Below are 14,883 nucleotides of genomic sequence, written 5' to 3'. Positions count from 1 at the left end.
CTGCATCACTTCTGCTTTGGGTGAAGAGGCTGCACTGTCGTGTGCCATATACTGAACTATTTCCACCTGCCCAGATACCAGCAATATGTGGTTTAAATATAAGCACAGGGTGCACTGGTATGTAATGGACAGTTTCCTTCTGCCATGGCTTGCACTGTATTACCAATAACAAATGCACAAGATGTAGCAGTATGTATCTGTACTGGACAGTTTCCCTCTGACATGGTAGGTACTGCACCACTAACTGAATGAACACACAAGCTGCATGGCCATAAGCACTTAATTGGGCACTTTTCTTATGTTTAGGTGCCTGGTGTATCATGAGTTAAAGGGATTCACAGTCTGTTTGGCTGCATGTCCTTAACATTCAATACACACACTTTCCTTCACACCATATTTAAGCAGTATTTACTGCACACCTTTGGCATGGCCCAGACATCTTTGTGGTGCATCTTTCACCTCAGGCATGACCAAGGCCCCTTGAGCTTATGCTCCTTATCCCTCAAACAAGGCCTCTTGTACTCACGGACGTTTGACATGGCTAAGATGCCATGCTGATAGTTCCATCCATGGTGCACTGACTGAATAGAAATATTCTGCTCATGGCTCACACAGCTGGCTGTACTATGGCTGATAAGCCCTCTATGCATCATCCCAATCACACTGCAGGGAGACATTGCTGACATCTGACTACCTATAGTTTTGAAGACACAACTATGAATCAACAAGTTAAAATCCATGCAAGTTCCATTCCCAGAGTTTAAACCTTGTGAGGGTTAAGACAGGTAAATTTGGGATTCAAAGATGGCCGCCATTCTATAAGCACTGCAGTTCTTCAGCTCTCCAAATACCAGAGAAAAAAATCAACCCTGTGGAGATATACTCGGAGTTAATATGCTAATTGGCAGCAATTACTAAACTACTAGAAGTCATTTTTGTTTCTGAGAAAGAAAAATCGGGAAAAAATACTTGGTGATAGCAGGATTGGAACCGATTGTCAGTTTGACTCTGAACAGAGCACCAAACAAAGGATTGAGCTATCTCACATCTGAAACTATTCCTCGGGAAATAAATCTATTTGCAGCGTTTCACAATGTCAAAAGAAGACAAAAATATGGAAACTACAACTACCAAAACTAAACTGTCAGCATTGCAATCACCGGAGAAAAAATCTATAATCAAGAGACAGAAAACAATTAAACAGCAGGAGACTGCAAAAGCAGGGGTAACAAGTAAACCTGATCAACCGGTCACCAAGGAAGAAATTAAATCAGCACTGATACCTATACAGGAAGCCTTAAAAGACTTAACATCTCAAATGCTTACATTTAGTGACACGTAATCGGATGCTGGAAAGAATGGAGAAAGCGGAAACCAGAATAGCTGAAATTGAAGACAAAATAATAATGCTCACTAGAAGAACAGATTCTCATGGGGCAGACATTCAAATGATGCAAAACAAAATTCTGGATTTGGAAGCAAGATCCAGACGCAACAATATAATTATCAGAGAGATCCCAGAATCAATTCAATATAAATGATCTGAACACTTCCATTGCACAAATATTTGAAATACTGCTCAAGGACTCTGAGGGTGTTAAACAGATTGTCATAGAAAGGGCGCATAGAGCATTCAGAGACTCACAAGCTTCAAATACACCTACACCTGTTTATGTCAAAATATTGAACTATCAAGATGTGAGCAAAATACTGTTAACCATAAAAAAAACTGGTGGATCTATAATGTGGCAAAATAATAAAATTTCCATAGCACAGGACTTACCAGCACAAATAAGACAATCGAGGCAAATGCTGGCTCCATACTGTAAGTTTCTGATTTATAAAAGTATTAGATTTCAAATGAAATATCCCAATATTTTAATCTTTACAGTGGATGACATTAAATACTCAGTAAGCATGAAAAAAGAAGCAAGACCTACCTTTTTGAAGCTTTTCAAGGCTCTGCCACCTTCGGAAATGTGAACAGTTCATCCAGGCTTTCTTCAGCATCAGCTATGATGGGACTCTTCATTTACGACGATCCGAGGCTTTAAAATCCTTTGTGTGTTCTTTTTTTTTCACCAGGCCTTGAGAATCACTTTTTTATCTTCTTATCTCGTTGTTCCAGCTTGAGCACGAAGTTTTCACGAAGTTTTATGGCTTCAGTGAGCGCCAGCAAGCCACGAGGCAACAGGAAGTTCTTCGGAGGAAGCAGGGGGACCGATTTCAGTGCTGAGCAGCCAGGAGGTCCGTCCGCGAATTGGTTCCCCCGTCGCGAACGCGAAGGGAAGAAACGAGGCTCCCCTAACAGGATTAACAGCTGGGAAGAAGAAAGAACTGGTGGATATGTAAAACAAAGCTTTTTGGACTTATTTATAGGGTAAAGGACTTCAGGGTGCTGTATGAAGATATAGCTGTACAGGTAAATGCTTTGTGAATGCTATGGTTAAGACAGAAGGGTATTGAAATATATAGTGGCGGAATAAGGTACTGTAGTTCTCCTTTTTCTTTTATCTCTCTCTTTTCTTCCTTTAGATAGGTTATATCACTTGCAATTAGATAATTGTATAAGTATGCTTAGATTAATATGATAAAAAGATGTTGAGACAATAATAAAGAACATAAAAGAATGTGTTTCTAAATGTTTAAATTAATACATTTTCCTTCTTCCTTTTCTTTTCTTTTGTGTTGTCTTTCTGCTTTTTTAATTTCTTTGCTCTTTTCTCTTTTATATATTTTTTTCTTTATATGGAAAATCCAAAAAACACATAAATTGGTGTGGTATAAGGGTACAACTAGTTACTATAAGTGAAAGTGCAATTATAGTTTTACTGTCGAGTGCATTGTTTACAAAGTGTTAGCAGGTCATTATGTAAGATTGCTTTGGAGGAATACAGCTAACTAAAACAGTCAGATCAGTTAAACAAAACTGGATGCAGGTTTATTGTGAAATGTTAAACAACTGTGTGTTTTCTATGTCAATTAACACTTAATATTGTATAGGACAAGAAATTAAAATGTTTTTATGCTATTGCTGAATATAAATATTGATAGAAGTTAGCTACACTAGAATTTCACAGAACAATTAGTATATCTGTATATCTATAGAAAATATGTCCAGAGCTGTAGTTAGTTGTAAGCAGTGTTTAGTAGGGAATGTTTGGATTAAGCTTTGTAGATGTAGAAGTAGTTGTTGTAGGTTTTTTTGCATGAGGTTTTATTGTTAAGTAGTAGAGTTAGTAGGTCAGCTACTCAGAGGGTTTCAAGTAATGTGAAAAACCTATGTTCATCCTGGTCCAGAGGAATAGTGGATAGGCACTGGGTAGGGATGGGATGGCAGTTTTGCTTCCAAATAATTTATGATATGCCAACATACGTTAGTCTAAGGTTGTCAAAAAATATTAGATATCGAAGTACATTTTTAAGAAGCTTTAAATGTGGATAATAGAATCTTGGAATGTCAAAGGACTCCAGAACATGAAAAAAAGAAAGCTATTTTTGCATTTGTTTCTCCAATCAACAGCAGGTTTTATTTTATTACAAGAAACGCATATGACCAATGACCAGTGGGAGGCAATGAATGATAAGAAATGGATTAGGAAGATTGTGGCGGCGGAAGGGACAACAAACAGTGCAGGGGTGGCAATTATAATTAAGAATCACTTTCAAGGAGAAATTTTGGATGTGAAAATGGATCAAGAGGGACGATGGTGTTTGGTGATTCTCACATCCAACTTTTATGATAAACCTTAGTACTTATGTGTATATATGCCCCTACTGTTAATCAGCATCATTTTATAACTTCAATTTACTCCATTTTACAGTCATATAATAACTGTTATATAGTGATGGGAGGTGACTGGAACTCATATCAAGATCCCAAATTAGATAAGTTAGGTTCATCTAAAGCTTTTAATAAGCAGGCAATGGTAGCATTGAAGGAACTTAAAACTGATTTCAAACTGTATGACCCTTTTAAGCATACACACTTACAAATAAAAGCAGAGAATTTTACTTTTTATTCAAGCAGCCATAAAATGTGGTCGAGAATTGACTTTTTTCTAATCTCAGAGGTATTGATTTCAGCTGACCGTAGTGTTTCTAATCAAGCTAGACAACTCTCAGATCACTCTAAGATTACTTTAACCCTAAACAGTAATAATATGAATAATAAGAGGCATCGAGGGTACAATTGGTCCTTAAATCCATATTTATTGACTAAAGAGGATATATTAAAAGAAGGTAAGGAGACACTCAAACAGTTACTGCATAATATTCCCCAAAATAGACACCCCATGGATATAGAATGGGCTACAACTAAAGCGCAATTCACAGGACTCTTTATTCAGAAAGCTACGTACTATAAAAAAATGCAAAATAGGGAACAATTTGACTTGGAAACCAAAATTCAATTATTGGACCAGGAATTGATGAGGAACTATAATAAACAGACAGAAATTGATTTATTAAGATGTCAGAAAGAGCTGTTTCTACTTCATAATAGAAAATTGACATTCTATGAACAAAGAAACTTAGTAAAATACGCAAATCATATTCAAACTCCCTCGAAAGCGTTAGCTCGTATTATTAATCAGACGAAATCAACACGAGTAATTACTGAAATAAATTATAACAATAAAACACATACTGATAAGGCAGATATCATGAATACTTTTGAACTAATCTTTAACCAGATCTATGGCGATCAGCAGGCACTTTTGCAAGATAAAGATAGGAAAGATTTTCTACAGAAAATTACTTTCCCCATTATTGATAAGGACTTCCATAGAGAGTTAATTAAACCGATTACAGTGGAGGAGGTTTTAGAGGTAATCAAGAAGCTGAAGCCTCATAAAGCCCCAGGACCAGATGGTCTGACCTCGGAATTCTACAAATCTTTTAGTGATATTCTGAGTAGAGTACTTTCACAGATTTTCAATTATATTATTCTGAATAGAATTAATGATCCCCATTTTAATGCCTCAAGGACAATCCTGATATTGAAGGAGAAAAGTGATTCCAAAAATCCAGATAACTACAGGCCCATATCACTCCTGAATATAGACATGAAAATCATGACATCCATTCTGGCAAATAGACTGAAAAAGGTAATAAATTTAATAATATCAGAGGAACAGGCGGGGTTTATAGATGGGAGACAAACCACTGACAATACATTAACGCTCCACACATTAATTTCTTATGCGAAGCATAAAAATCTTAATATGTATGCCCTAATAATTGACGCACAGAAAGCATTCCACAGAGTTAATTTGGTATATTTATTTGACATGCTGCCATATTTTAATATACCTCAGGAGTTTATTTTAACGTTAAGGAAATTATACAACAATGCATATACAAATTTATTCATAAATCACGAATGCTCTAAAAGGATACAAATCAGAAATGGTACCCGACAGGGTTGCCCATTATCTCCTATTTTATTTAATCTGTATTTGGAGCCGTTATTTTTACACATCAAGCAAAATGTCTTCTATAATTCTCCAGTACTTTATGGGATAAAGATTAGGATGGCTGCCTTCGCAGATGATTTAAATATATACTGCACCACACCTGTTTCTGATACCGAGAAAATATTAACAGCAATAGAAAACTTTGAGAGAATCTCCAATTATAAGCTAAATTTCAAAAAAACCAAAATATTCCCACTAAAGACACCCACACCCTTTTCACTGTTACCACTGATAGGACAAGTAATGATGGAAGAAAGGATAAAATATCTGGGGATTGTATTTTCAACTGAAAATAGAGATTTCTTTATGAATAACGTTAAGTCAACTTGGGATCAAATAACATTGGATCTAAAAAGATGGAGTAAATTGAAGTTGCCATTGATGGCAAGAGCTGCAATTATAAAAATGAATGTTCTTCCCAGAATGTTATATATCTTTAGAGCTGCACAAACAGTTTCATATAAGACTGGGGAGATTTCTTTGGGAACCCAGGAAGACGAGGATATCATATGAGAAATTGATGGCTCCAAAAATCAAAGGGGGGCTTGATCTACCAGATTTTGAAACTTACTATTTAGTGATTCATGCTAACAGGATTTTAAGGGTGACTTACTTTGATAGTGATAGTAGGAAATGGACACCCAAATGGGTGCTCCTAACTTATAGGCATGTAAGGGGAGTGGGAATCAACGGTAAAGCACTACCCTTTTTAAATAATCGAACACTTAGTAAATACGATTTAATGGAGCATATTAAGAACTATGTAACATCAATTCAAACTCTTTTCACTTCTTTAAACTTACTAAAGTATATGATGGTCTTTCAACCTTTCCATGGGAACCCAAATTTAACAATTGGTAGTCAACTGATAGATTTAAAGAAATTCCCCCTAATAAAGGATTTAACCATACTTGATTTATACCCTTTCCTGGGGGTAGCAGTACATGATATTTTAAAGGAGATGAATCTTCCTATTTCTTATTTAATTATCGTGAGGCAACTGAAAGATCTGGCTATAAATTATTTTAATAACTCTGAAATTAAAGAAGAGGACTTAAATATATCTCGTAATCTGTGCGAAGCACTGTTACAGGACAGAAAATATATAACCACTTCATATAAATTGATAAAAGAGAGGAAATACAATAAACACATTCTCTTATCGAATTACTGGAAGGAGAAATTAATATTGGTAGATGACAGTAAGATATTGGAGGCATTTAGTCTAACATTAAAGTCAGTATCCCTTCAAAAATTGGTATTTACGCAACTGATGATATTTAATAATGCCTACTATACTAGTCTCACTCTTCACAAATTTGATTCGAAGAATTCACCCAAATGCCCACAATGCTTAGATCAGACAGCGGACTTGTTACACATGTTTTGGAGTTGTAAGTGCATTTATAAATTGTGAAATTCATTAAAACTGCAGCTACAAAAAATGGGCTACCAAAACTCAACACTCTCTTGGGAATTTATGATCCTTCATATTCCCCCAGAGAATTTAGATAAATCAAGAAGGATCGTAATTATGAATATTTGCTTACTAATGAAATTGTATATAGCCTCAAATTGGCTTAACCCGGCCCAGACATCGTGGGAAAATTTCAGATTGTTAGCAATAAGACATATTTTAGCACATAAATTGTTAATCAGTGACCACAAGAAAAGCATAAACAGTATAAAAATATGGGAGCAAATTTTTAACATTGTGTTGGCCTAGAGGTTCATCTCCACTTTCTCTCAGGACATATAGTAATAGTACAGAATCAATCTTAGATTAGGTATAGGTTGTAAGGATAATACAGATTGTTGGCTTTGGTTTTTTGTTGTTTTTTTTCTTGTTAGTGCTGTATTTACTGTTAATATATGATGTCGACATACAATGTGGATGTAACCATTGGAAGTAATCATGTACATACTGTATATATTGTGTGGATTTGTAATATTGTTTTGAAAAATAATAAAAAAAGGATTATTGAAAAAAAAAAAAAGACAGGTAAATTTAAATTCTATGAGTAAATTACTGTTCCAAATACTGTTATTGCTCTATTTATGAAATGTCCAGAAAAGAAAAAAAAGACAGGAAAGCCATTCTAGGATGACTACATGAGAGAGGAATATGAAGGGACTGCTGGAATAAATCAAGGGGTTGCATGAGAAGAAACAGTAGGGAAAAAAGGTGCAATAGAACCAGGATGGACTAATTTACTACTACTAATCTGACAGGGGGATGTATTTTTAATTTATTTGCCTTTCATTAAAAGTGTATTTCGGCAAGGCCTCTTCTCAGTTGTGCCCTGGGGAGAAAAACTCATTACATACATTTGAATGAGTCAGCAGTAAAAATATACTGTAACACTCTGGATTATGTAACGGGTGATAACTACTTTACACACAGTACATAGTACTTGTATGTTATGCTGAGACACAACTATAGAGCACAGTATGTACAACAAACTCATGTACACTAACACTCAGCATTATTTAACAGTGCATGTACATACTCTGAATATAACATTAACAAACAGACTCAGCAGGTAAAGCACATTCACATTTTATCCAAACAGTTAAATTCTCTAGAGACCCATAACCAGGAGATTACTATAGTCAGTAAAACTGAAGAATTTAGCTATGAAATCTAAATGGTTTAGAATCACACATTACTAATGAAACACTCCAGAGGTTCTTAGGATCAGTTAGACTGTCTGCTGTTCCAAGGCACAAACCTACATGTAGGACAACTGGAAGAGCTGCACTTTAGTGGGTATAAAAGGCACAAGCAGAGATGCAGGAGGTGGATAAAAATGAGGGACTGCACTGGAAAACTCTGACCTTTACATCATTAGAAACCACACAAGGGTGTTTTACAGTAACAGACAAGGTGCAGAAGCAGCTCTGAGTGTCTCAGTGAATAGGAATAACAAACATGGTACCAGTGTACAGGGGAAAGGAGAGAAAAATCCCAGACATGGTACCAGTGTACAGGTGGAAAGGAGGGGGAAAACAGACATGGTACCAGTGTACAGGCAGAAAGAAGGAGGGGGGAAACAGACATGCCACCAGTGTACAGGGGAAAGGAGGAGAAAATCCCAGACATGGTACCGGTGTACAGGGGAAAGGAGGAGAAAATCTCAGACATGGTACCGGTGTACAGGGGAAAGGAGGGGAAATCCTAGACATGGTACCGGTGTACAGGGGAAAGGAGGGGAAAATCCCAGATATGGTACCGGTGTACAGGTGGAAAGGAGGGGGAAAACAGACATGGTACCAGTGTACAGGCAGAAAGGAGGGGGGAAACAGACATGGTACTAGTGTACAGGGCAAAAGAGAGGAAAATCCCAGACATGCCACCAGTGTGCAGGGAAAGGAGGGGGAAATCCCAGACATGCCACCAGTGTACAGGGGAAAGGAGGGGAAAATCCCAGACATGGTGCCAGTGTACAGGGGAAAGGAGAGGAAAATCCCAGACATGGTGCCAGTGTACAGGGGAAAGGAGAGGAAAATCCCAGACATGGTACCGGTGTACAGGAGAAAGGAGGAGAAAATCTCAGACATGGTACCGGTGTACAGGGAAAAGGAGGGGAAAATCCCAGATATGGTACCGGTGTACAGGTGAAAGGAGGGGAAAATCATAGACAAGGCACCAGTGCATAGGGGACAGGACAGAAAAATCCAATACATGGTACCAGTGTACAAGGAAAAGGAGAGAAAAATACCAAATGTGGTGCCAGTACACAGGGGAAAGGACACAAAAATACCAGACGTGGTACCAGTGTACAAGGGAAATGAGGGGAAAATCCCAGACAGGGGAGCATGCATGTGTGTGAGTCGCTTATAAGAGCCAGTTATCCTGACTTGGCATGCAGTAACATAGGTTTTGATCACCGGATTTATATAACACAAAGCTGAAGTATACACATGAATGTATGCACACACACACACACACACACACACACACACACACACACACACACACACACACACACACACACACACACGAATTCAAGTCATGGAATATAAGTAATGTATATCTCCTTCCATCCACTGAGATCCAAACACTTACATATTACAAAAACTGCAGAATCCTATATAAACGCATTCTACGGACATCTCCAGGAATGCATGGATCATGCTATCCCAAACAAAATCAAGACCCAATCATCCAAAGGCAGGCATCCAGTCTGGAGGACCCCAGACATAAATAAACTGTACAACAGAAGGAGGAAGCTACTACATGATAGAGCAAAATCCCTAAAAGGGAAGGCATCCCTGATCAGTACTAGCAAAAAATTACGATCCCTCATAAAATCCTCCAAGGCCTGCTTAGAGAGAAAAATTGCACAGGACACTAAAGACAATCATAAGGCTTTTTTCAGTTATGTTAGGAACCTGGGATGCAACTCCCAGACTTGTTCCGAGTTGATTCTAAGTGACAAAAAATACACTGAACCCACAGACATCGCCAATATCCTGGCAGACAGGTTCAGTGCAAACTTCTCCACCCCCCCCCCCAAAAGAGCAAGTATCTATCCCGGCAGAGTGCAGCCTCCCAAACATCTCGGATGCTCAGGTGAAGGCCGCCCTCTCCAAAGCAAAAAACACACTGCTTCCATGGGACCAGATGGCGTCCCGGGTTGCCCTACATGAACTCCAAGAAGAACTAATCCCTCAAGTAAAACTGCTGTACAGTCTCAGCCTCACTACAGGATATGTGCCCAAAGAATGGCGACAGCAAAAGTGGTCCCACTCCACAAAGGTGGTGCCACCACGGACCCTGGAAACTATCGCCCCATAAGCCTGACTAGCCTAGTCTGCAAGGCTATGGAGAGGATCATCATGGAACTCATAAACAAAGACATTGGGGACCTACAGACACTAGATCCTACCCAATTTGGCTTCGTCAAGGGCAGATCCTGCCTTTTGAACCTGGTCGACTTCTTCAAAACAGTCACCAAGGCCATAGATGAAGGGAAGGTAGTCCACACAGCCTATCTGGACCTCGCAAAGGCATTTGACACAATACCCCACTCGGGCATCATAGATAAGCTATCCAGCCTAAATATAAACCCCTATGTCACAAGATGGGTCACAAACTGGCTCAAAGACAGAACCCACAGAGTCAGAGTTGCTGGAGCCATGTCAGACTTGAAACCGGTCACAAGTGGCGTCCCACAAGGCTCTGTCCTGGGACCTCTCTTGTTCAGTATTTACTTTTCTGAGGTACACGCCAATGTGGGAGGACTATGGCTCACCAAGTTCGCAGATGACTGCAAACTGAGCACCATAATAGACTCTCCAGCTGACACAAACATCCTTCAAAAAGGTCTTGCAGAGATGGATAACTGGTGCCAGAGCCATGGTCTAAAGCTAAATGCCAAAAAGTGTATAGTCATACCCTTTGGCAAAAACAATGTGCCCACAAATTACCACATAGGTGGTAACCCATTAAGTACAGAGAAAGTAATTAGGGATCTGGGGACCCAAGTTGATAGCAATCTCTCCTTTGACAACCACATTGCCAAAGTGGTTAGAAAGACCTTCTACATAGCCCACCTCATCATGAAAGGATTCACATCTAGATCAAGAGAGGTAATCGTGCCACTTTATTCATCCCTCATCAGGCCCATCATAGAATACAATGCCCCCTTTGGGATGTACCTTACCAGACACCTGCAGCAATTAGAAAGACCCCAAAAGTACCTCACCAGGAGAATCAAGGGTCTCAAACAGATGCCATATGCTGCTCGGTTAAAAAAACTCCAGCTCTACTCAGTTGCATACCGCCTACCTCGAGGCGATCTATGCCTGACATAAAAAGCTATGTCCAACCCAGAATTAATGGACATGCTCCACCTCAGTAAATCTAAATCCCTTAGAGCCATGCGCTCGAGGGACTTGAACCTCAGCACAGAAATAAATAGAACATGCTGGAGGGACAGCTTCATAACCCAGAGGCTCCCTTCGCTCTGGAATAGAATTCCAATTCATGTTAGGCAGAGCACCTCACTGACTCTCTTCAAGAAGAATCTTGATGAGTGGATGGGGGATCGTAGGTTTGTCCCGGGGATTACTTCCGTGTCACTATTAGACAGAGGCACAGTAAACTAAACTTTAAAAAGGGCACAGTATACTCAAATCAAGGGGTGGCGTAAGCCAAACACAATCGGGCTAGGCTTATAAATGCCCCAGGGCAGATAGCCTAGTATGAACCTATGAACCTATATCTCCATTAAATGGTCTTGTAGATCACCAGGCACACTGGATGCTATGCTGTACAACCTTTCCCTACTGTTTCCCCATTTCCTCAGCACTACTAAATGTAAGAGTGAACAGCCTGCTAAGCTGTGCATCCTTTCCCTACTCTGTCCTGTTACATACTGCTAACATCATTACTGATACAAAGGCAGCAAAGGTACCATGAGGTCTTACTACAACAAGTCACTCATGGTACTATGTACATTCATTCAGGGTATGCTTTTTGCCATATGGCATACCATTGACCAAAAGCTTAAAGTCCTTGTACAGGTAAAGTGCAGGGGCTGCTATGCTGCACACATTTTCTGTAGGTATCCTGTCAGTGTGCTCAGACCTTTATGTGCAGGACACAGGTTTCCATGATGCGCACCATGCTAAGAGATGGCAGCTGATCTGCCTTGTTGCACCACGCCATACAGGACACATTCTTTGGGCTGCTGAATTGCATAGTGTTCTGGAATTAACACACAGCATTTTGTGAATTTCTTCCAACAAACTGCATACAAAAAAAAAAAATGCAATTCTGCTCAAAAATCATGTAACTGTCAATTCAGCAGCCAAGATATCATCTGCCCTGAATCTCATATAAAGGAAGTGCAGTGTCTAGGATTCTGGCTGTCTGTACTGACCTCCAATAGCTCTGCTAATATATATTTTTTAAATAGTGCATAAACAGTCACAGGAGAAACTTAAACAATATACTAACACTGGAAGCCAAGTCTGAACAAGCAAATCAGAACATAAAGACGTTAACATTTCCTTCTTTACACAAAAGATGTTTGCCTCGTGATTTTTAGTGATTCTCCTTTCTTACAGAATTATATTATAATGCTGAATATATTAATAAAAGTCTTATAGATAATTTAACTGAAGACCCAGCATAGGCTACGATGACAAAATTGAAGGCAAGTTTACAATGGTTTATGTCGTAGAACCAAAATTTATTTATGGCATAAGGATATAAAGTTGCCATTCAGCATAAACAGATGAAACTTCCAAGTCATACCCAAAGCACCTGCATGAAAATTGTCCCTTCAGTCGAGAAAGGAGTTTAGGTCTAAAGATGCTGCTGTCGTCTGGTGGGTGGTACAGGACAGTAGGGAGCTGGTTCCAGGTGGGTGAAAGAAAAGATTATCACTACATGCAAGACAGACTTGTCTACATCTGGGGGTCTGATCAGTGACTACAGAACATGTCACGTGAATAACATGCAGGATCTGTGACAACTTGTCTCACATGTAAGTAGTGACCATTTACTCATCTACCTTGACTGAAATATGCCGAGTGCATCTTTCAGAAGAGAAAGCAGGTTCAGACTGCTTCCCTTCTTCTTTATTTATTTTATAAAAGTTATCTATATATTTCATTTGCATCACATTTAGTAAATGTCAACAAAACAACACAAATAACTATACCTACAATTTAGCATAACTATGTACAGTGAATACAAAGTGTGAAGTCTTTATACAGTTACTACCAAGAGTATCTCAGAAATGCCAGCATGGAAATGAATGTCACTACTGTACTGACCGTTACCTCAAAACACCTTGTGCCTGGGGTGGCTGCCTCTTCTTCTTCCCACCCTAGCATGTCAAAGCATGGCACAGCACCTTTCTATTCTAAAGCCAGGATTATTCAGTAGAATAACAATTTGTGTGGCATGATACTGCTGTTGGGAGTTGTCTTGAAGAAAAATGCCCCCCCCCCCCCCATTGAAATGTCACCCTCTCAAAATGCTGAGTACCAATAAGCCGGAAAAAAAAACGCAGGAGAAGAGCAAATCTTCTCCTTTAAACTTGTTTTTCAAGGGAGGCAAGCCCCACCCTTGCACTCCCCATGTGAGGGGCAAGTCTCTCCACACCCCCCAGATATATATACCAACTCCAAGACTGCTATACATTGGAGAAAAAGGAATATTCCAAATAAAGTGGCATCTCAAGCTTAGTTTATACAAGTCCAATCTTTCGGCCATTCAGTCCCCGTATTTCAGGAACTGGTCTAGTAGGTCCCAACATATCCACTGGTTAGCAAAAAAGGCCCACTGAAACTTCTGCACCAATCTTAACTAACCTAACAGCAAACATCTGCACTGGGAACAGCTGGAACAGCTACTGTACTTAGACAAAGAGTTTTTCATCACCTGAAAACACAATCCACAGAAGTCAGTAGCACACTCTCTAAACTCTAAGACTATGTCTGAAAATACTGAATTTTTAGGTAACTATTCACTATTTGTTAACAAAAACATACACTTCTCAGCTGAAAAAACAGGAAGAAAGGTTACAATTCCAGCCCTCAACCTGTTACATCATGAACTATGCCTTACCTTGTACACAATGGCTGCCTCATGCAGGAACAGAAAACTGTGGCTGGAATGTTTGGGAACACAAAGGGGACAAATAAAGGCCTCATCATCCTGACAGAATAACTCCAGTGTCCGTCTGTGCTCCCTGCAGTGCTGGTCTGTTCTCCCATTTGTAGCACACAGATTCTGCATTTCGTTTTTCTTGCTGAAATCTGTTTCCTAATTTTTTGTGCTACAACTTCAGTCCCTGAGTTCTTTAAAGTGCATGTGTCAGCACTCAATTTGCTCAGGTCTTTTTGCTGGGAAGATCCTGTCTAAATCAAGATAAGAAAGGCTTTGTTACTTTATATCAAACTCTGTCAGTGTAGGCTCTGTAGAACTTACAGATGCAAGAGAACTGAATAAATAAACTGCAACATTAAACTCACAACCTACATTCAGAAATAACAATAAGCTTCCCCCCCAGTTTCATTTTCAGAGCACAGGAAGTAGAACTCATCAGCAAATGACTGCCTACATTTAAAGGGGCAATGTAGCCGTAAACATTCAAAAAGATTATTTTATACCTGAGCGTGAACATTAGTCCCTTTAGGCAGCTATTTTTTTTTTAATTCTAATGTTCAGATTAACAAATCCTCAGCAAATTCTAACTCAGATGTTAATTTGATTAGACATGTTAAGGGGTTTTGAATATAGGAAAAAAGATAAACTTGTCAAACTAAACTTTTAATCATTATTTCACCCTCATCTCCTCCTTCATTTGTTTTTATTGTTAGCACAGGTAACTTTCATCTTTTTTTCAATTTTTTTTTAAATTGCAAAAAGTTCTTTGAATTCAGC

The 14,883-nt window shown here is 38.9% G+C and overlaps 1 protein-coding gene across 1 annotated transcript in view; it reads right to left on the bottom strand.

Moving 5' to 3' along the window:
* Positions 1–14,540, bottom strand: part of LOC122790903 (zinc finger protein 3-like) — a 132,975-nt gene extending 118,435 nt beyond the window's left edge. Inside the window, 2 exon segments of the mRNA XM_044058583.1 lie at positions 14,065–14,357; positions 14,479–14,540. Of these exon segments, the coding sequence (XP_043914518.1) occupies positions 14,065–14,235 (171 nt within the window). The 5' untranslated portion in view covers positions 14,236–14,357; positions 14,479–14,540.
* Between the last annotated feature and the right edge of the window lie 343 nt (positions 14,541–14,883).

This window comes from Protopterus annectens, chromosome 16.part0 (genome assembly GCF_019279795.1).
Source record: "Protopterus annectens isolate FY-2018-M chromosome 16.part0, PAN1.0, whole genome shotgun sequence".
Lineage (NCBI taxonomy): Eukaryota > Metazoa > Chordata > Ceratodontiformes > Protopteridae > Protopterus > Protopterus annectens.
The sequence above is the reverse complement of the archived record's forward strand: the minus strand, read 5'-3'. Positions and strand labels throughout refer to the sequence as shown.